General features: G+C 37.7%; 1 protein-coding gene across 1 annotated transcript in view; it reads left to right on the top strand.

The window, feature by feature from the left end:
* The window catches only part of PTPRD (protein tyrosine phosphatase receptor type D), a 384170-nt gene that overhangs the window by 87911 nt on the left and 272939 nt on the right, over positions 1–23320 (top strand). The window contains exon 2 of the mRNA XM_074812018.1: positions 8978–9145. Within this exon, the coding sequence (XP_074668119.1) occupies positions 9061–9145 (85 nt within the window). The 5' untranslated portion in view covers positions 8978–9060. The remainder of the gene's footprint in view (positions 1–8977; positions 9146–23320) is intronic.

Below are 23320 nucleotides of genomic sequence, written 5' to 3'. Positions count from 1 at the left end.
TACACTTCAGCAGCCAAGAAGCCCTGTTTTCATTGGGTGGGTGCATCTGCCACACCACTTAACCTGTTATCTGTGACTCTGTAACATGGTTTAAATTCTTAGTATAGAATCTCAACAATGTACTGCTTTAATATGCATTGACAGATAACAGTGTATGTTTTCCTTCTCCAGCAAGACTATTTTCATCTCAGCAATTCAGCCATTACCAGCACAATATTTTTTTCTCAATCCATTATTTGGGAGGCATGGAGTTAAGAATGCAGAATGCTTTAGTGAATTGTTTCTGCACTGTGAATAAGAAAAATTCTTATAATCTGCATTACAAAGATGGCGGAAGTTTGTAAGCATTGAGAAATGTGACAACTTACAAATTGGTATTTTAGTTCAAGACTTAGAATGTGAGTGAAGCTGTATAAAGATCAGACTAGGCAGGATTTTCGGTGTATGGTTTAAGATTACATATGAACACCAGTATTTCTGTAAATAAAAAAGTGAATTTTTTAACAACTCTCTACATGAGAAAAACAACCCTGTGATACGATTTTTAATGTATTTTACTGTAATTTAATTAGTTTATTCACTAAATTAATGCCATTTATCTATTTTCTTTATTTATTTGATTACTGAAAATCCATTTTCTGTTTTACATGGTAACAGAAGAATCCTTGCTGAAGTCCTAAACAGAATTGCAACGTAGAATCAGATTGAATATATTAAGTTGTTTAATATAAGCAAAATTTCACTATCACTGCAACTCAGTGGTGCTTTTATAGTGATATAGTTCAAAGACCTGCCTGAGATCAGAAACCTGCTCTTCCAGGGTGGGTGCTCACTCATGTTGGAATAACTATAATAGAGAAATTCAGGAATGATGAAAGAGCATTAAGGTGTATTGTTATCCAGGGACTGATAAGACTAAACTTTGGAACACAACACATCTGTCTTTTAAATTTCCTTAATCATGTGTTTGCATTTTGGCTTTTTTAAGAATAAAACCAGAATGAAGCATGGAACTCCTCCAGCAGGTCAACTATGAAAACTTTTATCATCTTTAGTCAATAAAAGAGCAAGCTAAATGTAGAACTTCTGACAGTTTCCATTGCTTTGGAAAATACATTTAATTCCATTTAAAAGACATTGTTCTACCCAGAGGTATTTCTGAATTGATTTTGGTTAAACAGCTTATGAGCATTAATTTTATGCATTTTCTCCTATTCTTTCTACTAATGATTCAGCTGTCAGTCAGGTTTTTGAGCCAAGATTTGTCTGTGAAATCTGTTTATTTTCTTCTTTAAGGAGGGATCTTGATTGATATGCAAAGATGTGAAGTATAGGCACTTCTTCCTTGACTTGGTTCTAGTAATGCTTCAATTTTTTTTTTTTTTTTAATCTTTTCACTTGCATATGTATGGTATTAGAAATCTGTGGCTAGGGAATGGATGTAATTTAAGATTGTTGTTGTGATGAATGAAGTGTAGAAACAGAATGTCAACACAGTCTTCTGTTTCAATCTTTGCCTACTACTTGTTCTTAGAGAAATGCTGTTTTTAAAAAAATGTAAAGCGTATCCAGTTGTTTTCCCATAAGTCCTTGTGGCAGACCAGAAATGGCTATGAACTAAAATCCTATCTCTGAACAACTCAAACTTTAGAAAAGTTGAAATAGAAATCCCGTTTGTGTAGTTACACAAATCAGCTGTCATTATCCTCACATTCCTATATTCCAGAATTTTTAAAAGTTGCTGGGTTTTTTCAATGTGACTCCATACCTCTGCTATGACTTCTTTTTTGTCTGTGTTCATGTCTCTTCTGAGAGCTCTTCCCTGCTATGCTAAATTTCTGGGTTGGGTTATCAAGCATTTACATGCACTTGCAGCATGGAAAAGCAAGCAGATAAATAAAATCAGTATTTACTTTTTTCTTTTTGGTTTTAAAATTTGTCTCCAGGTAAGCATTTTCTATAACTTTAACTGTCTTGGAGCATGTACCGACTCCTCCTGAGTACTGTGTTAACACCTAAAAGAATATTTTTGGTACTAAATAGACTGAAGGGAAATAATTCCGTGTTCAGTAGTTCATTCACCCAGTTGATCCTTTTGAGGATAATTGGTACATGTGCCCATGCCCAGATGCTATCATCTGTCCCATCTGAGGAGAATTCTTTTCTGTCTGCATTGAACACTGTGGGGCTGGACATCTCCACCTTTACTGATTTTATTGATAGATAACACTAATGAGGGGAAATCTGTCTCTTACTTACATATGTGCTAATGCCATCATTTGGTTTTCACTGTTGTATTAGCAATTTGTTTGTCTGGGGAAAGAGACCAAAATAGCTGTTGTGGCAGAAAATATTCATAGGTAGCTCTTTTAGAGATTTGTAAGAGTCATTTTTTATTATTTAATACTGCAGTTACATAGTACTTATCCTAAAATAAAACCATCTTTCATTAAAGCTTCACAAAGAGAGGTTTTTTTTGAATAACTGTTGACGTCTCTGTGTTCTACCAAGGAGAAGCACCATCTTTCTGCACTGGTCCAGTGTGAATGTTGTAACAGGGGCTGCTAAGAGAGTACCTGACTCCAGATTCATTCTGCGAGACAAATGTTGGCCCTCTGGGGAAGAGGCTAATATAACCTGGTGTTGCAAATGCTGTTTGTGTTTTCACTGTCTCTGCTACCACACTCCGGATATAGCAAGGAGTTTGTCAGGAGGAAATAGAAAAGGGAAGAAACTACTTCATTTAAGAATTAATAATGCATTAGATGATCATTTTACTTTGGAATTATGAAGGTGGCTTGATTTGATAGTTAATGCTTGTTTGATAATTGCATTTAGTTCTTGTAAGGAATTGCATCTCCATGTTAGTTTTCACAACTAAGCCAAGTATACACCTACATACCAGATGATTATCAATTGCAAGGTTGCTACAGTTGTCAGTAACAGGGTCCCTGGCTGAAGCTATGTTTTTTTGTTGGTAAAGCTGAGGTAGACTTGTGTGGAGAACCTTGATAGCACATGGTTGTCTTCTAACTTGCTTCTTTCTAGTGTTATCAGCCTTCACGAACAGTATCTTCAATTCAGTTGAAAGAAAAACAATCCACCATCCAACTTTATTCAAGTGCTTCTGTTTACTTGACCTACTATACTAGAATTTAGCTATGGAGGCATAAGCAGGTCAAGAGAGAACCACAGGCAAAGGATCTCCTGGAAACCTTAGTGTGTTGATGACGCTAGCTAAAGCCATGACACTTAGAAGTGGCAAATAAAGGAAGTACTGAGGATGTTGGCTTTTATGGTCTGAGTGATAGTGATTGTCACCTTCAAGGCAGAGACAGTGCAGTACTTGTATGTGCATTTAGAGTGAGAGAATGGAATGGGGTTTTTAATTAAAAAAAAAAGCTCCTTTATCTTCTCAACCTTTTCTTCAACACGTTTTGTGATCAGTCCCTTCATCTGCAGACAGCTTGTAGAGGATAAATGCATATTTACATGTCAGGATCATGAGATTTTTAAAATTCCCTTTTTTCCCCAAGCAGATAACAATATTTATAGTCTGTTGGATACCATATTGAATAGTTTGGTGGGAGTGTTTGGAATGTGTGAAAATTATCTTCAGCACCCTGTTAAAAAGCAGTTGTGTAAAACAAGTACCTTTGTGGTGACCTTTTTTTTCCCTCCTCAGCTCCCCTTATTATTGGTGTTGTTTCCTCTCCACTTCCTCCCCTGCTAAAGGGAACAGTTTATGGTGCAGACACAAATCTTAGTACCCATCACACTTCTGTCATTCACCTTCACATGCCAGCTAGTATGTTTGTGTGTCAATAAAAAAATAAAGTTTTGTCCACAACTGAGATGCCTTTAGAGATAGTTCAGGGCTCCCTTGTAGCTCCTGCAGTCTAGAAGAAGCAAAATCAAAATCACCTCTTCCTCGAAAATACATTTCATGCATCTCCATCTTGATGGTAGCATTGGAATATTTATGTAGCAGTTGGTTCTGATATGCTTGCACAGACACAGATTGAGTCTGACAGGACTGATGTCTCATGGACTTTGCTGTCATTTGAAATGCTGACATGAAGATGGTAGTGATGAAAGGGGGGGAGCTGGTGCCTTCAGCACTTTGCCTGTGAAGATTTCTTAGGTTTGTATTTTTTGATGGCAGTAGCTGATTCAAAAGATAGTTTTACAAAAGAGATTCCTAACAGCCATAGATTTCTAACAGCTGCTCATGTCTTTTCTTCCTTGAGTAGATTCTTTGAGCATCACTCTGTGCTGTAAAATGGACTCTTTATACCACTCACAAATCTGTAAGATCTAGTGGAATGGTAATTAGTATGATTTTTTCTCCATTCTTTCGGTTTTTATCTTCACTGAGTGGAAACCACTCATGTGGTGATGAAGAATGACAAAATCACAGACTCATTCAGGTTGGAAAAGACCCTTGGGATCATCGAGTCCAACCATCAGCCCTACTCTACAAAGTTCTCCCCTACACCATATCCCCCTAACATCTCATGCAAACGACCCTTAAACACATCCAGGGATGGTGACTCCACCACCTCCCTGGGCAGCCTATTCCACTGTCTAACCACTCTTTCTGTGAAAAATTTTTTCCTAATGTCCAGTCTAAACCTCCCCTGTTGCAGTTTAAAGCCATTCCCTCTTGTTCTGTCACTAATTACCTGTGAGAAGAGACCCGCACCAACCTCTCTACAATGTCCTTTCAGGTAGCTGTAGAGAGTAATGAGGTCTCCCCTCAGCCTTCTCTTCCTCAAACTGAACAGTCCCAGCTCCTTTAATCTCTCCTCATAGGATTTGTTCTCCAGGCCCTTCACCAGCTTCGTTGCCCTCCTCTGTACTCGCTCCAGCACCTCGATATCTCTCTCGTATTGAGGTGCCCAAAACTGGACACAATACTCCAGGTGTGGCCTCAGCAGTGCAGAGTACAGGGGGACTATCACCTCCCTACTTCTGCTGATACAAGCCAGGATGCCGTTGGCTTTCTTGGCCACCTGGGCACACTGCTGGCTCATGTTCAGCTGTTTGTCAATTAGAACCCCCAGCTCCTTTTCTCCCAGACAGCTCTCCAGCCACACCTCCCCAAGCCTGTAGCGATGCATGGGGTTGTTGTGGCCCAAATGCATGACCTGGCACTTGGCCTTGTTGAAGCTCATCCTGTTAACGTTGGCCCACCGATCCAATCCAAGTCTGTCTGTAGTGCCTCCCTATCTTCATGCAGATCAACACTCCCGCTTAACTTGGTGTCATCTGCGAATTTACTGATGATACACTCTATGTCCTTATCAAGATCATCAATAAAGATGTTGAACAGAAATCGTCCCAACACCGAGCCCTGAGGTACATCACTTGTGACCGGCCGCCAGCTGGATTTAACTCCATTGACCACCACTCTCTGGGACCGTCCATCCAGCCAGTGCTTGACCCAGCAGACCGTTCGCTCATCCAGGCCATGGACAGCCAGTTTTTGTATGAGAATCCTATGGGGAACTGTGTCGAATGCTTTCCGAAAATCCAGGTTGATAATATCCACAGCTTTTCCCTCGTTCAATAGTCGGGTCATCTTCTCATAGAAGGAGATCAGGTTTGTCAGGCAGGACCTGCCTTTCATAAACCCATGCTGACTAGGCCTGATCCCCTGGTTGTCCATTATATGACTTCTAATGGCACTCAAATTGACCTGCTCCATGACCTTCCCTGGTACTGAGGTCAGACTGACAGGTCTATAGTTTCCTGGATCCTCCTTTCTGCCTCTCTTGTAGATGGGTGTTACATTTGCTACCCTCCATTCCAATGGGACCTCCCCAGTTAGACATGACTTCAGGTAAATCATGGAAAGCATCTTGGTGAGCACATCTGCCAATTCTTTCAGCACCCTTGGGTGTAACCCATCCGGTTCCACAGACTTGTGTGCATCCAAGTGGTGTAGCAGGTCTCTGACCACTTCCTCTTTAATTGTGGTGACTTCATTCTGCTTCCCCTCCCCATCTCCTAGCTCATGAGTCTGGATGTCCAGGGAACAGCCAGTTCCACTGCTAAAGACTGAGGCAAAGAGCACCTCAGCCTTTTCCTCATCCTTAGTTACCATGTTTCCCAATGCATCCAATAAAGGAGGGAGATTTTCCCTAATCCTCCTTTTTTTGTTAATGAATTTATAGAAACATTTTTTATTATCTGTAATAGCTGTAATTAGGTTGAGCTCTAACTGCGCTTTGGCTCTCCTAATGTTCTCCCTGCATAACTTCACTGCATCTTTATAGTCTTCATGAGAGATCTGCTTCCTCTTCCAAAGGCAATAGATGTTCCTTTTGTTCTTGAGATCCAGCCAAAAGTCCCTGTTTAGCCAGGCCGGTCTCTTTCCCCGCCTGCTTGTTTTTCGGCACGTGGGAATAGCCTGCTCCTGTGCCGTTAAGACTTCTCTCTTGAAGGATGTCCAGCCTTCCTGGACTCCCATATCCTTCAGGGCAGCCTCCCAAGGGATTTTGTTAATCAGTCTTTTGAACAGGTCAAAGTTTGCCCTGGGGGACTCTAAGGTGGTAGTTTTACTAACCCCTCTCTTTGTTTCTCCAAGGATCGAAAACTCAATCATCTCATGATCACTGCACCCTAGACGGCCTCCAACCTTTACTTCCCCCACAAGCTCTTCCCTGTTCACAAGAAGCAGGTCCAGTAGGGCACCTTCCCTGGTCGGCTCACTCACCAACTGTGTGAGGAAGTTATCCTCCACACATTCCAGGAACCTCCTGGATTGTTACCTCTCTGCTGTGCTGTGATCCCAGGAGATACCCGGGAGGTTAAAGTCCCCCACAAGAACAACAGCAAGTGACTGTGAGATTTCTCCCAACTATTTATAGAAAGCTTCATGAACCTCACTGCTTTGGTTGGGAGGTCTATAGCAGACTCCCAGAGCAAGATCTGCTTTATTGGCCCTTAACCTAATCCAAACACTCTCAAACCTGTCAGCACTATACTTCATTTCTGAGCTCTCATAGCATTCTCTAACATACAGGGCCACTCCACCGCCTCTCCTTCCCTGTCTATCCCTCCTGAAGAGCTTGTAGCCATCGATTGCAGCACTCCAGTCATGTGAGGCATCCCACCACGTTTCTGTGATAGCTACTATGTCATAATTCTCGTGTTGCATCATGACTTCAATCTCACCCTGTTTGTTGCTCATACTGCGTGCATTGGTGTAGATACACTTGAGATGAGCTAATGAATCCAACACCTTTTTGTAAGTGTGGGCCCCACTTCTTACCAGACCCTTCTCAGGTGCTTCCATGGTTTCTAAACATCTATCCCTTCTCTCAAATGAAGCCCTCACTAGTCCACCATCCTTCAAGCCTTGGCATGGTTCCCTTGAGCTTATTCCCAACAGGCCCAGTCATCTCCCCCTCCCCCTCTCATATCTAGTTTAAAGCCCTGTCAATAAGCCCTGCTAACTCCTGCCCCAGAATCCTTTTCCCCCTCTGGGACAGCTGCATCCCACCTGTCTCATTTGTCGCCAGCAGACCAGGTGCCTTATATACTTCGCCATGATCAAAGAACCCAAAATTCTGACGGTGGCACCAGTCTCTGAGCCACGTGTTAATCAGATGTGTTTTCTACCCTCTTTCAGTGTTTTTCCCTTCTACTTGAGGGATTGATGAAAACACCACCTGAGCTCCCGAGCCTTCAACTAGCCACCCCAGTGCCTTGAAGTCCTTTTTGAGTGACTTTAGACTTCTTTCTACCACCTCATCATTACCTGCCTGGATAACCAACAAAGGGTAGTAATCAGAGGGCTGCACCCAAGCAGTGTCCTTCCTTTTAATATCTCTAACCCGAGCCCCATGGAAGCAGCAGATCTCTCTATGGTATGGGTCTGGTCGACTTATGGGCCACTCCGTACCCCTCAGAACAGAGTCACCCACTGCAATTACCCTCCTTTCCTTCTTACTTGAAGAAGTCGCAAGTCGTGGGGCTGAGGGGTAAGCTGTGGGTGACTCACCGGATGGATCCTCATTTCCATCTTCATTCGGCTGGCCGTCTAGTTCCAAAGCCTCATACCTGTTGTACAATGACAACTGGAAGAAGATAGTATTGAACTTGCCAAAGTTTATATGTTATTTCAAAAAGTAAAACTACATTTCATTGTTATTTTAGTGACAACATTAGGCTACTTGGAAATATCTCTACTATTTCTGGTGAGAGGGAGAAATGTATTTATATTTCTTAATTTCTGTTATTGCTCAGTAGTGGTAAATTTAGGCAAGAAAGAGACACTGCTTTTTTAAGTCATGTACTTTAGCTACAGTGCTCCCACTGTATCATATTCAATTACACATCATAATAAATGAGATATTGAATTGGAATCTCAACCCTTTATTGAATGCTGGATTTCTCTTTTCTGTTAGGCATAACAGGAAAAATCACAACAGGAAAGTCACAACAGGAATTTTAACCTTTGAGAGTTGCTGAACTACGCAATAGGCTAGCATTTGATGTCTAGCTTTAAGAATACCTCATGAAGCAGACTTTGCTCTGCTATTCTTACCAGATGCCAGGACATCAGCTGCTTGCAAGTGGACTTTTTATTCTGGATATCGAATCCACTTTGATTCCCTTTTTGCAACATGAGTATTCCAGTGATGTATTATACTTCATTAACAATGACAGTTATTGTAATTCAGAAGGTGCTGTTGAATACAACAAAAGATCCAGGGTGTGACAGATGCTTGATTAGGGTAGAAAATGTGCACTGAGAAATATGGTGCAACAGTGCTAGCAAACACCATACCTTGAATCTTCTGGTATAAGCCAGTAGCCTGAAATGAATCATACTTCCTTTTTTTCTCCCTTACCCTTTCATCTTTTAAAATTGTTTTGCCTGAAATTGTGAATGCTTAGAAAAAGCCAAAATCTTTGCCCTACTTTTGCTAACTGTATTTTTATCTTTTTCTTATCTGTTCCACAGGCTCTGAAAATACTTCATCTGAAATTTCAGACCGGACAGACTCGCAGTGGCTTCTAAGTCAGTGAGAACAAGGCTGCTAAAGCATGCTGGTGCCAAGCTGTCGGATGATGCACGTAGTCAGGCCAGTGGTGGTGCTCCTGTGCTTACTACTCTATGCTGATGCTGAAAGTAAGCTTATTATTCATTTGTGCTTAGGTCTTGGCCATGGGAACAGTTTTGTTTTCAGCTGGTGGTTGCCAAGGGTCTTGGAATGAGTCTCCATTTGAGTAATTAAAGCACTGCAAGGTCCTCTCTAGATCACAGCTAGTATCTGAAAAGGATTATTTATGCAACTTCCTTACTGTTTTTCATCTTAATGCCCCTTTTCTTAATCAACTAGTGGTTCCCGCTCAGATGGTGGAGACCATTGACACAAAGTTATGTAGTTAAAACAAATACCAGCCTTGCTTACCAGCCATTGGTTAAATCCCTTAAAGATATCTGTCATACTTTGAATATTTCTTTCTTAACTTTGGTTTAAAAAAAGAAAAAAAAAAAAAAAGACCCCGCCTCCCAATTAATATCCAGTCCAATTAAAATTCCAGGCCCTTTGTAACTGCCACAACAGCTGTTCTAATGTATTATTTCCGACAGCTGTCTTGGAGTACAGTATCCAAACAAATCAAGCAGAACTGACAACTTAGTGGCTGGCGTAAATTCAGTGAGGAAAGGCACCTATGTTTACTTGTACTGAGGGGAAACTGTTGGATTTTGCTCAATTAGTTTACTTATTAATGGGAAGATAATATCATCTTCTTAATTAGGAAATCATTAGGTCTACCTTGTTTACATGTGTTCCTTTGCCCAGATGTCCTGTGGCTTCTTGCAGAAGTAATGTGCAAATGAGAAAAGCCATTTGCTTTCCACCTGTTGACCTGCAGGTTTACTACAAGCTGACTGTTAACATTCACTTGATTAAGGGATATTTTCCTATTGAATCTTCCTGACCCTATGCAGATACATCACCCATCAATAACTTCGTTCCAGCTCTGACTTTCGAAGACTTTTGTGTTTTTTCACACATCTGTGTAAAACAAAGAAGCAGTTGAATTAAGTAGGAACAGGCAAGAACCAAAACAGTGTCAGTAAGGTTGGGTAAATCAGTTCTCAGTAAATTCATATTGAAGAGTTCTTTATCACTCCATTTATCACCTTCACTCTAGATATACTAAATTGCAACAATAAAAGAGATGGAAAAACTTTCCACTTCCATGTGTAATAAGACTTCCTTCTTTTAACTCTTGTTCATAAATGACAAAAAAAAAAAAAAAAAGGACAAAACATACATGTTTGTGGTGTACTGACAGCTGAGATTCTTTGGCCTCTTTCCAGGTAAATAATGACCAGCTGGGATGATTGTGTCTAAGGTGAAGCCAAGGACATTTTAACACTTTAGCCAGCAAATAATTAATTGGGAAGTGGTCCCATGTGTTGAATGTTTCTGCAGTTGTAGTATACCACCTATTTTAAAAGTAAATTCTGTGCCTAGCAAACACAGACTTTTAGAGTCCGGTATACCTTTTCTACTTCAGATAATGGAATGTCCAACCTCCTGTGATTGAGTAGCAAATGATTTTTTGGTTTTGGTAACCCTAACAGGGTATCTATTTGCAAAAAGAGAGTCAAACCCCAGAAACTCCATTGTTAGTTCTGTACTCATGAGAGAAATGTATAGTTTCTGTAATCATGTTATGTTAAACAGAAGGTTCCCTATTTCATCATTCCTGTCTGTGGGGAAGGAAGATACTTTTTCTGAAGATTAGCATGGAGTTTACTTCAAAACTGGTTGGTATCCCAGTACAGTTTTTAAGGGAGTTTTCAGATTCAGTTTTCCAAAAATGCTGTATTCTACTTATGATTCTTTTTTATTTTAAATAACATGTAACAACATAGAAGTCTTTGCTGGCTAGGTCTAAGAGGAATTCAGGAGTATCACATACAGAATAAAGATGCACAGAGATTATCTCTTTGTGAGAGTTACTCTCAGTGAAACCAGCCTGGACAAAAAGATGCAGTCTTAAAAGAAACTTAAGAAAGAGTAAAAATGATGTAACAATAAATCTTATTATTAATTAATAGTGGATAAGTAAAAGACAGATTCTTAATCATATTCTTCACAGGACTAGTGTACCATCTTGACTGGAGAACAAAGCAAAGGTCTCTTCAATAACACGTTAATTACTTTTTTTTTTCTATTCCTTTTAGTCATTGGTTTATACCATACTGTCATATTATGTGATCATTAATAGTTTCATGTGGTTATGCTAATAGATGATATGAGTGCTGTTAATTTAAGTTGGAAACTCTCCAGCCTCAATACCACCGATTATCTTTCACAAATGCACAAATCAGCTGAATTTTGTGCTGGAGGAACTCATATAAACTAATCCTTTATGATTTTGTATATTTGTCTTTGTAATTAGTAGGTATTACTAGGCAGAGTTACAAGAATAGAGGGTAGCCAAAAAAGATACATTAGGTTATCTTCTTGGAGGGATTTATAAATGTTGCAATATGGTTATTACTTAGTATCAATTGCATCTTGTTATTAGCCAATAGGAAAAAAAGAAAATGATGATTTAAAAATACTTACAAATAAAAAAAAGATTTTAAAAAAGTTGAAAGATTCAACTAAGTAAAAGTTGAGCAATACTGCTAATATTTTGGAACTAAAGTATAATGGAATAATAATGTCATTAACTTTTTTTCTTTTCAAAAAATAGAAATGCTTTAAGACAAACTCATTTGTGCTATATACTAGGTCAGAGTTTCTGATAAAACATCAGAACAGAGAATAAGTAATTATGCTAAGAAGTGATAGACTATCTCTGGTTTTACTGTTTCAGTATTTTCTTACGGACAGAATTGAGGTAGACAATATAACTTTCTAAGAACAGAAGTGCAGTTTCTCACCTAATCATTTAAAAATACTGTTGACTTGTTTAGAATTTTAAAAGCTCTATTTCTTTTGGTCTTTCCTGTTCTTTTGTTGTTAAAAGTTTTTGCGATGTGGATAGCACTAATGTGAAATGCAGAAAGTGAATGAACTCTTACATGTACCACGTGAATATGAAATGGTCACTTCAAATATTCAGGCTTTAATCTGGCTAGCTCTTATATTAGGGGAAAAGGCTCGTATTTTGATCTTACCTTTATTTTCTGCTTACTACTAATAAAAAGTGTGACTGCGAAATTGTAAAATTGCCCACAATTTGTGTAAGTTTACATAAGCCTTTTTTACAAAGTGCACTCTACAGTTGAAAGTGATTTTTCAGCATCATGAATCCTTTTGTGAATTCATTTTCTTTCCAATGAATTATAGAAAGAACTAGATCTGGAAGGAGAGAGAAAAATGTAATGCCATATTTTGCTCATTTGCACTTACTTGGTTTTAATTTCAGCTAAAAGGTTGTGATACACCTAACGCAAAGCAAAGAGGCTTGTGATAGCTAGATGTCAATGCAATGTCTCCTGTGTTCTAGTCAAATCTGATGATTTCATTCCCTTTACAGTATTGTTCTGAAAACCATAAAGCATATTCCTCTGTCTCTTAACCTATGACATTGAAGAAAGAGACTATGGTTGTCAAATAATTAATATGCACAGGCTTTTAGTTTGCATCAATATTTATATATGTATATACAAATGATATACATTGTATAGTATGAATTATATCGTGTGCCATATATGTGTTTATATGGCTCCACATAATATTGCATTAATACTGCAAGTTGTAAATTAATGTTTTTCTGTTTTACCAGTCTAAAAGAGGAGCTCTTAGAGAGTCACAGTAACATTTTACTCTTACACACTGTACTTTGTTTATTTGGAAGATCTACTGTATTTCCACAGACATATTTATTTTATGGGTTGAGGGAGTGCACTGGATCAGTAAGCCTTCCGTGTGCAGACGCACAGAAAGATGTGTTTTCTTCTTGTATGATTAGCTCTCCTCCTGGGTTTTCTGAGGACTTGAAGAAAAGTTCGTCCTGTGCTGGAGTTGATCTACCTTCCAGTCTTGCTGATACTGCTCCTGTCTGTATAGCTCTTTGTAAAAGAGTCCCAGACCCAACTGTTGTCCAGGGCTCTTCTTGAACTTCACAAACTGTTGGCAGGAGTATGTTAATACCTTTTAGTGGGGAGAGGACACAAAAGATGAGACAAAGGGGACAAAATTTTTCTCTTTTTTTTTTCTCTGTCATCATGGAAAGGCCATGTCTTCCTTTTTTTTTTCATCATTATTCTGTTGCTAGCACCAAGGTAGTACAGAAGTGAAGATATATCCTGACATTGTCAGTGCATTGTATTCTTTCCAGAGTAATTGCAAATGGATAAGGAACTCATACTCTTCTGATCTCACTGTGAAATCACTATGAATGGGATCTAAGTAGCAAGCCCACTTCATGCTTTTGAAGAGATTCCCAATGGTAGACCTTAGTACTAGTTTTCTGTTTAGATACTACCCTCACAGCTGAAGGAGGGAATGAGACATCTTTGTTTCTCTCCATCATTGAGAAAGACACCAAACTCTGAAATGTGTTGGCATGGGCTGATAAACTCCCCTGGCCACCTCTCCAAGGTATACAGGATGGAAATGCCAAAAAAACCTTCCCTGGTGTACTGGATGAATGCACCATGCCCCCCAGAGACTAAGATTATACTTGCCAGAGTAAAGTAAGCAAAATTCAAAGGTGGCAAAATTACCTTTGCTCTTTTACCTTTTATTGTTCGTAAAATGAAGTGTAACTTGTAAGTATAAGAAGTGAAAAATTTCAAGGAATATGACTTTTTTTAGTTGTTTCCATTTATGTTTGGTATTTGTAGCTTCTCTGCACACTGTGAGAAGATATTACAGAATTCGCTGAAGAAAGAAAATGTTTATTTAGCCTTCTTGTTTGTAGAAAGACAGTCTGTTAGTTCACTAACACCACTGGCTGCTTTGTTCTGAATGGTGTAGATACCAACTGTGTTAAGGCAATACTTCTCTACATCTACTGAGAAATTAGTAATATCACATTGTTTGTCATAAGAAAATTACTGGGTTTTTTCATGTTTTTTAAGTGAACTGGCAGAATAGTAGCTACCTAGAAGCTTTCTGCAGGTTCATCTGTTTGATAACAAGAAGCATATATGTTTCTGACACTCTTATGGAACGGTTTTCTTATACTATTACCTCTTTCTGACCTCTGTAATGATGAGGTGCCAAGTTAATCACTGAGCTCAAAGAAATATATAAAATATAAAATGGTGTTAAAATGGTTATTTCTGTTTTTTCCTAGTATCCTAGTTTTTGAATTCAAGAGTTTGTATTAAGAGAATCAAATAATTTTCTGTGGATATACTGCATCCTGCTTTTTAGTAATTAAATTTATTTTCACAGCACACATCCTGTTTGTTCTCCATGCCAACAAAGGCCTGATCACTAGCACTTCCAAATTCTCTGCTGCATTCCAGTATTTTTCTCTGTTTAATTCTTTTCCTTCATTCTTGGTTACATAGCTTCTGCTCTGACATTTTTCTTTTGCTGCTTTTTTTGAGACCCTGTTTTAGAAGAGAAGCCACAATTCTTTCTTCATTCAGTAGAAGTGGTTGCAGCTGACTGTAAAAAGGCAATCAGAAATACTAACGATAAACAATACATTTATTGTATATTGCCTTCATTCCCAATTGTTTAAAATGTGAATAATGCATAGTTTTCTCTCTGTCTCCTGATGCGTGTCACTTAGCATCGTGCTGTGTAAAAGAAAAATCTTGACGATCTTCTCTTGACCAGGATCAGGAAGGGCTAAAACTTAGTACTGACAGGACAGTGATTACTTTTAACAAATGTTGGGGTGATTGAGACAAATTTTTGTTAAATAGGATCTAAAGATGGTAGTTTAGTATTGGTGAAATCAAACATAAGATGGCTATTTTTTTTCTTTTTTTTTTTTTCTTGTTCTGTTTGGTTCCTTCATTTAGGTTTTTTTTTTTAAAGAACACCTGTTTTTTTCCCTGCTAATACTGTTCTTCCCTTTTAAAATTTTTTTATGTTCTTTGACATGCTGAAACACATTCATGCAGTCCAGATTGTAATTTTTGTTTCTAAGCACTTGTCTACAACATTAAACTAACCCAAATAGAACTTCTGAAGTCATCACCTTACAGAAAGTAATTATCTTATAGTAAGTCTTGCAACTAGACATGCATGTTTTACACTAAAAAAAACCCCTTTTCCAGAATAGCTTCATAAACACTACCTTCAGGCAAGTGCAACGTGGAAATTTTTTACTTTTTTGTGTGTGTGCCTTTGGTAACTAGGACTAAATTTCTGTCATGTTAGATTTAGATTTAAAGTCTGACATCTTTAAAAAGATTATTTCAATTACTGCTTTCAATTATGGGCAGTAACAGGAACTGTAAAATCCAAAGATAAAATCTTCCTGTTCTTTATTGGTAATTTTTTCAGTATCATCTATCTTTGTATCTTAGTGCTGTTAGCATCCATTTTGTGTAAGATATAGCCTTTTGTTTACATTACTGTTTCTTTTAATGGTGATGTGTGCAAGAGAGTTTAAATATGCACTGCCTTTTCTGAAGAAAAATAGCTTTCAATTTTGTTTTATATTGTTTTTTCAGGAATTTTTGTATCTTTCTGCAGTTCAACCCTAGGACATTTTCCAGTTGATTTTATGAAAATTGGTATATAGTATTGCGAGAGTAACTTTATATTGCACTTCTTAAATGCGATATTAAAATATGTCAAGTAAATCACCCATCAGTTCTCACAAGTTTTAGTCTTAAAGTGGGACAGCTAGTTATACCAAACCATTCTAGATGTATTCATTTTGCTAGGCAGCAAAGTGAAGGCTTTGGAATATACATGATAGATGAGATGGAGAATCAAGGAAAGTGAAAATGTTATGTGATCATCCCAAACATAGTGACTTAGACACAGAAACTACAAATATGGATGTTTGCATAAACCAGGATTTATGCAACCCTTATTTTTCAAGTCCTTACATTAAAAAAATTTGAATAATTTAATTCCAAGAGTAGCCATGATTACCACCACATCTGTTTAAGCTGCTTTAAATTATTGAGTATTAACAGCAAAACTGAGACCTACTTGAGGAATATAGTTTTCTAATTCACATAATTTTTAAAAAGGTGTTTGGGTCAATCTGTGCATAACAAAACATTTCAAAATTTAATATGAACAAAAGGTTTGTGTGAATTTTTGTAAAGTGTGGATTCAGATTTAAATATAGTTTACCAGGGCCTTGAACTATAGAATAAACTGAAGAACAGTTGCAGAATGGTTCTCCTGAACATTTTTGTAAGGTTATCTCTGCAACTTTGAAGATAGTTTCCATGTCTCTTTCACAGCTGCTGTTAATTTAGGTAGTTACAGGTCCCTACCTCTCAAAAGCAGAGTGCTGAGTAGAGCTGAGTTGCAAGCTGCAGAGTTCTGAGAAGCTGTTAAGCCCTGGCAATATTGCCTGTGGCTGACTGTAGAGGTAGTGAAATTTCTGTAAAAATGAAAGCCCTACATCTTTTGGATTTTCTGGACCATATATAAAACCAGAGTCAGGAAATCCAGGTTCTCCAGTCTTCCCAGACACCAAGAAACCTAGATAAGGGAGCTGTATTTTAATGGCCCAACAGAGTTGGACAAAATCACATTATTTAATGTCAACCCTTAACAGGAAGTGTTTCTGGAGAAACTTCAGTAGGGGTAAGTATCTCATTATGTGCAATTCCCTGCAGCATCAGTAATGACCACTGGCAGATAATAGGATGTGGGTTATTAATATTCCTTTGTCAGAACTGGCAGGGAATTCCAGTGTGTCTGTGTTTGCCAGATTGCTTAAGAACATGTCTGCATACTTTAAAAGTTTACTAAAACTACATATCAGAGTCTTAATATAGGAGCAATTCTTAGGAAAAATGAAAGGAGAAACAGCAATATAGAAATCTTAGATTTTTTTTTAGGTTACATTCACACAGCACAACAAATGCTGTGGTGGTTTACAATATTTTCACTCCTTATCTGAGGTTTAACTCTCAGTGGCTGAAATGGAGATGAAATCTTGAGTAGCAGCATCTGTTGCAGTGGTGAACTTTGACAACAGCTTTAGCAAATTATAAAAATCTCAAAATACATAGGAAGATCACCATTCACTTTTGTTTTGACCCTATCTTTCAGAAAACCACCTCCCCCCTAAATTAATGATGTATAGGATCTTTCTGTCTTAAATAGTGTCTGCTTGAAGATATATCTATTCAAAATAGTTAGGAAAATAATTGTTAATTTAATAATTTCAAAGTTTTGGTGAATTTTTGGTGGTGCAGACTGAATTAATTTGACTGCTTCCTTCTAAAGGTAGCAATGTGAAGAATAAAATTACATGTTGACTTTAAATTTCTGTAAAAGAGGTTTAAACACAGTTGTGTATAAATTGCTACTGTGGCGTTCACTGAATTATACAAGACTGTAATGTACAAGTTAGGAGAAAAATGAGTGCAGATTTAGAATATGAGTTGATGAGTAAAGAGTTCATGTATAATTGAAGAAAATATATTGATAAAAGACAATTCAAACTTGAAATTACTCATAGAGCATGAATGCAAATATGTGGCAAATTATCATTTCAGTTTACACGAAATTCTGGTGCATGACTGTAAACAGCGCTTTGGACATGGTGTAGCTGTGCAAAGTAACATCAAATAACAGAATTTCACAATGCATACCACATTCTCATGTTCCTTGCTAAAAAGAAATTTTTAGAGCCTTTTTCCCAGTAAGACTGTTGTTCAGGAAGAAAGTTCAATAAAGTTTAAAATTTCTTCTATTGCGATATAAATTCTTCAACTAAATGCATCTATGAAACTTAATTGGATAGTTTTTGTTCTAGTTTGTGCTTAAGAAGTTAATTTTTAAATTACTAGGTATTTTTCAAACTCTCAGTGCTTTCCACTTCAGGAGCAGTATATGGATGGAAGGGAGACTCCACTAGTGTTGATTTTTTTTTTTTTTTTTGGCACATTCAAATGTGAAGGAGTTAAAAACAACAAGGGAAAGTGGTGCTAAATTTATTTTGGCAGTGAGAGTCAATTACATATGGGCATTTCCAGGAGAGTTCCACGTGGGTCATTTTTTTCCTTCAAGAATTTCAAATATGCTTTAGAAAAATCTATAAAATAATTGTTGAGAATATTTGCAGGTGATGTCTGGATTTGAGAGAAAAATAGTCATTTGGTCTCCTGTTTTAGTGAAACAGCATACATTTTAGCAGCAACAAATGCAAAATATGGTCCAGAATAGAGATTAGTATGTTTATAAGTAATGATTTTGAAGATAAACTGAAAGTTTTTGTGAAAAAGTGCCTTGTGTCCAGGAGAAGCAGTAGGGTCTAACATTATCTTTTGACTGAAAAGCAAGGGTAGAATGAATGGAAGTAGAAAGATAAATCAACCCTACATATATGGGCCTAGTGAGACTAATAATGCAGTGCAAATCTAGTCCTGGTTTCTTATTCTAAAAAGTGTGTTGACAAACTGGAGAAAGTTCAGGAAAGCAAAAAAACATAGATTCAGGATGGGATAATGCTTTATCATCTTCAGTAAGAAGTTTGTTTAAAAAAGATTACTGAAGACTTCTTTCAGCTGATGTAGACATAGTTTCTTGTAGAGAAGACAGAGATTGCAGTAGAGAGGAGAATTTAACAATAATCTAGTAGCTAATTATGGGCAATTACATTGTAACTGGTGGAACAGACTGCTTAAATGTCAGTTTGCTACTATATAGCTGAATATCCTCAGGTTAAGATTTGTTGCATTTTATAAACACTAAAGAATATGATAGTCTCAGTACAGAAGTGGCAAGGTGAATCTTTTTTTTAATGTAAAAGATAGAACTGGTTTTAAATCTGTGAATAATTCTACCTGATGAAAGAAAGGATAAGACTAGTGGATATGGTATAAACCTTAGTACACCCACATCTCGCATACAGGAATACAGTTTGATATACATTTCTCAAGAAGACACAACTGAATTAGGTAAGATGCAGACAATGGCAGCTAAAATGGGCCAGAGAATGGAACAGCTACCATGTGAGACGAGACTGAAAAGGCTCTCCATTTTCAAGAAGAGATGGGCAGAGGTGGGTGTGGGGATTATGGATGGGGTCTGCAAAATTGTGGGGTAGAGAATAAAGTGAAAGCATAAAGGATATCCACCCACCCCATAATAATAGAACTGTGATGTTTGAGGAAGTTAGTAGAAGATGGTTTAAAAGCAGATAAAAGATGGAATTTGCTGCTTGTTTTTGTAGAGGCAGACAGTAGCTGTAGTTTCAAAGAAGAACTTCAAAAATTCAAGTACAAGATGTCCATAAATTAGTACCAAAAAACCAAGCAGGAATGCCAGCTTTAATGTCCTTAGGAGTATGAAGTGAATGGACCTCAAAAAGTGTCCAGGCTTAATGTGCTCAGTTAACACACCCTCTTGACACTGCTCATGACATGCTAGCAGGCAACGCAGACTTGGTGACCCGGTAAGGCATTTGCTCTGGTCTTGCATTCAGAAATACATATATTTTCAACAAGCATTGTTCACTGTTTATTCACCACTGTACCTTTTTCAGAAAGCTAATTTGGAGATTCCTAGGAAGTGAAATGAAAAACAATGGTAAACATTTAAGCAAATGCATTTTATAATTTTGGAAAATTACGATATTACTGTTACAGATTGCAGAGCTCACATATATGCCAGCTGTGTGACAATGTGTGTATATGCTGCTGTGGGACAGGAGACACAAGTATTAGAGTTATTTTACAGGATGCCTTCTGATGGCTTTACAGTTAACACACGAAGTACATTAGTGGAAAATCCTAGTCACTTTTTTTTTTTTAATAATCCTTCATCTTCAGAGATACTGTTCATATGAAGAAGTCTAACATGCCCACTGACCTTTTTCAATATCTGCAGTCTGATTAAAGTGACTTAAAGGTTGTAGCATCTAAAGATGTATTCATTATAAAAAAAAAAATAGAGGTAAATTGCAACTCAGAAAGATCCTACAACATCTTAGGAAGATGACATTGTATCTACTCTTAAGTCCAGCTTTTCATATCAAGTGGGTAAGGATTTCTTTAAAAATATTAATGGTATATAGTTAATTTTCCAATTAAATATCCGAAGAGGAATTAATTTAGGTTCCCTTAAAATAATTTGGCAATGCACTAATTAAAGAACAATTTTGTTAATAAGATGTTTATTAAAATTTTAAGTGCCCTGTGAAATAAAAATGTAGTTATACTACCCCTTTTACAAACCTCAATAAATGCTTTCAGTCAATGGCTACTTAATTAGCGTACACCAGCTGCTTGAAACAACTGCCTTTTTATGATTTACTTTGGTGATAAATGTTTATCATTTGGAAATTGACTCTTCATATTTATATTGCATTCTAACATTTCTGAAGTAAGGTTTTTATCAGTTTTCCATGTCAAGAACTGCAGCTATATATACTGTTTTACTAATGCAGATCTAAAATCACAAATTCCATTGTGGCAGTCTTCTAAAAGTTGGTCATATCATGCGAGTATGCCTGCTTGCTTCTAATGTCTGAAGTTTTCTTGAACATTTGAAGTTATGACTAATTATTTTAGAATTTACTAATAAATAAAAAATTAGTTGATTCTTATTGTGCTATTGAAAAAGTATTATTCATAACTTTTTACAAATACCTCCAGTTTAGATAAAAGCTGTAACTGTTTTTTTTTTTAAGTTTTAGTTCTACTCGTTCCCCCTTTGTTAACCAAACATGATTCTCTTAGATTGATGATACACATTCTTCTTGGCAGCTCAATGTTGGTTTTTACTCATGAATTATAGACTTCTAAAAATAATACAGTGAAATGAAGTGCTTCGGAGACTCATAAGTATAATGGTGTGAATAACATGAGTATGTTAAAAATAGCTTTTAGATTTACTTGAAAAATGTGTGGGATTTTCCCGTGGCAGAAAGTCTTTAGAAAAATTTTCTCAGCTATACACTATTTGACAGTAGCTCAGTACCTACGCAGAGCAGGAGCTCATTTGGTGTCTTGAGAAAAGCAGCTGACTCTGTGACAACTCACGATTGATCTCAATTTAGATAACTGATAGGTTATGTATAGACAGTTGAACAACAACTAAACTCTGCATAAACCTGATCCTTGAATCTCTCTGGAATTTTTTGTGTATTAAGGATAGGATGGGAAAAAAAAAAGGTAGAGCATTTCTTCTCATAGCTATATAACTTGCAGGTATTGCTAAAAACTAATAAATGCATTTCCAGTGCTATTTCACATTTCTGCTTCTTTTTTCCTTCTGAATAAATGTGAATATCTGCATAGAGGCTAGAGAGGATTTTTAATTAAACTTGGCCATGAATTTGTTTATCTGATTTTGAAATTCAGAAGTTGGAATGTGTGGATAAAATTTGTAGATTTTATTTATATATAAATATTAGATCTTCCTAGACAAATTATTCTCAGATCCCCAACTACAGCAAGATGTCTTGATTTGTTTACTTTTTCAATAGCCAGGTGTGCTCGGTTTGTGTGGCGGGGTTTTTGGTAGCAAGGCAGGGGGCTACAGTGGTGGCCCCCTGTGAGAAACTTCTCAGAGCTCCCCTGGCTCCCAGTCTCTGGCCAAGGCTGAGCCAATTAGAGATGGTGACCATGCCTCTGTGGTAATGTACTTAAGAAGGGAAACCTGAGAGGTGGTTGGGACTTTGAGAATGAGTTATGGGGAGGACACCTATGTGAGCACCAATGTTAGTGGAAGGAAGAAGGAGGAAGGGGCGGGGGGGAGGTGTGCTGGAACAGAGAACTCACCTGTATTGGGTGGTGAGATGACAGGGCTGCCCCACCTGCCACCCATGGAGGTCACTGGAGAAGCAGAGATTCTCCTGCGACCTGTGGAGGACCCTGGAACTCTGTGGGAAAAAGCCCCTGCTGTTTTCAGATTGTAGTTCAGCTACAACATGTGGAGGTGATCCACACTGGAGCATCTTGAGAAGAATGCATCCTGTGGGGAGGACTGTCTCCTGTGAGAGGGATGCCATGTGGAGCAGGGGGAAGAATGCAGAAGAGTGCTTCCCCTCCTTGGAGGAAGAAGTGGTGAACTGAGTGCACCCCCCATTCCCTGGCCCTGTGCCACTGAGATGGAGGTAGAGATATCAGGAACAAAACTGGGCCCAGGGAGAAGGGAGGGGTGAGGGGAGGTGTTTTTAACATATGGTAACAGTTCTTACTGTCTCATTCTGTCTGTTAAGTGTCATTGTTGATAGTGTTTTGAAGGGATGTTCTTTTTTTTCTTCCCCTAACGAGCCTGTCTTGCCTGTGACCATAATGGGTGAGCGACCCCTCCCTGTCCTTATCTTGATTCCTTAGCCTTTTCAGTTCATTTTTTTCTCCTTCCCAGTGCTGTGAGGGAAGGAGTGAGTGAATGGCTGCATGGTGCTCAGTGGCCCTCTGGGCTCAAACCATGACAATCCAGAAAAATCCACCTTTTGTTTGGAATGCACCAAGCCTTCTTTTTGGCTGTGTAGACCAGCAATTCTGTACAGGTTCTTTGTCTAATATCTGCACTTGTTTGAGAATTTATAGTTGCCTTTGTTAATAAACACTCATTTCTGCCATTGAGCAAGTCTTTAGTATCTGATATTTTTTGTGGGTTGGTTTTTTTTTTTGGGTTTTTTTTTTTTTTTTCCTATCAATGAGTGTCTTATTTTTCCCTGCAAAATACACTTTAATCTTGGGGGAAAGATGCACTACTCTCAGAGCCTGAAGATCAAGAGTTTTTATCTCTTTGATGTTAATAGATCTGTCATGTCTTTCCATTTTACAAAGAAAGCATTTTGAAGGATCGGTGAGAATAGAAAAGAGGTCTCTAATGTAAGAGCACCAAGTCTAAGCCTCTCAAATTTTAGATTTTGTGTCAGATCTGTGGCCCTTACAATCTTCCTCATATCAACAAGACAGCTTTTCTAATTACATACTACTATTTTATATTAGGTGTATTGCTATTTACTTCTTAGGTGAAGAGTGTAAAACCGCAACTGCAAATCATCAGAACTGTTCTGCTTGAGCTATAGGTCTTAAAACAGAAAGGACTGCCATCTCTTGTGCATATATCAACCCCAGAAATGATACTTAGGCATCTGACTGTAAGCAAGAGAGGGGTCTATATTGAGGCTGTCAGATTCAAAGGAAGAGGGTTTATTTTCTTAATTGTTTTCACAAGTGTCACACTGGTACCCTATCTGAAGC

Source organism: Strix aluco, chromosome Z (genome assembly GCF_031877795.1).
Source record: "Strix aluco isolate bStrAlu1 chromosome Z, bStrAlu1.hap1, whole genome shotgun sequence".
Classification (NCBI taxonomy): Eukaryota; Metazoa; Chordata; class Aves; order Strigiformes; family Strigidae; genus Strix; species Strix aluco.
This window is presented reverse-complemented; position numbering and strand designations above follow the sequence as displayed.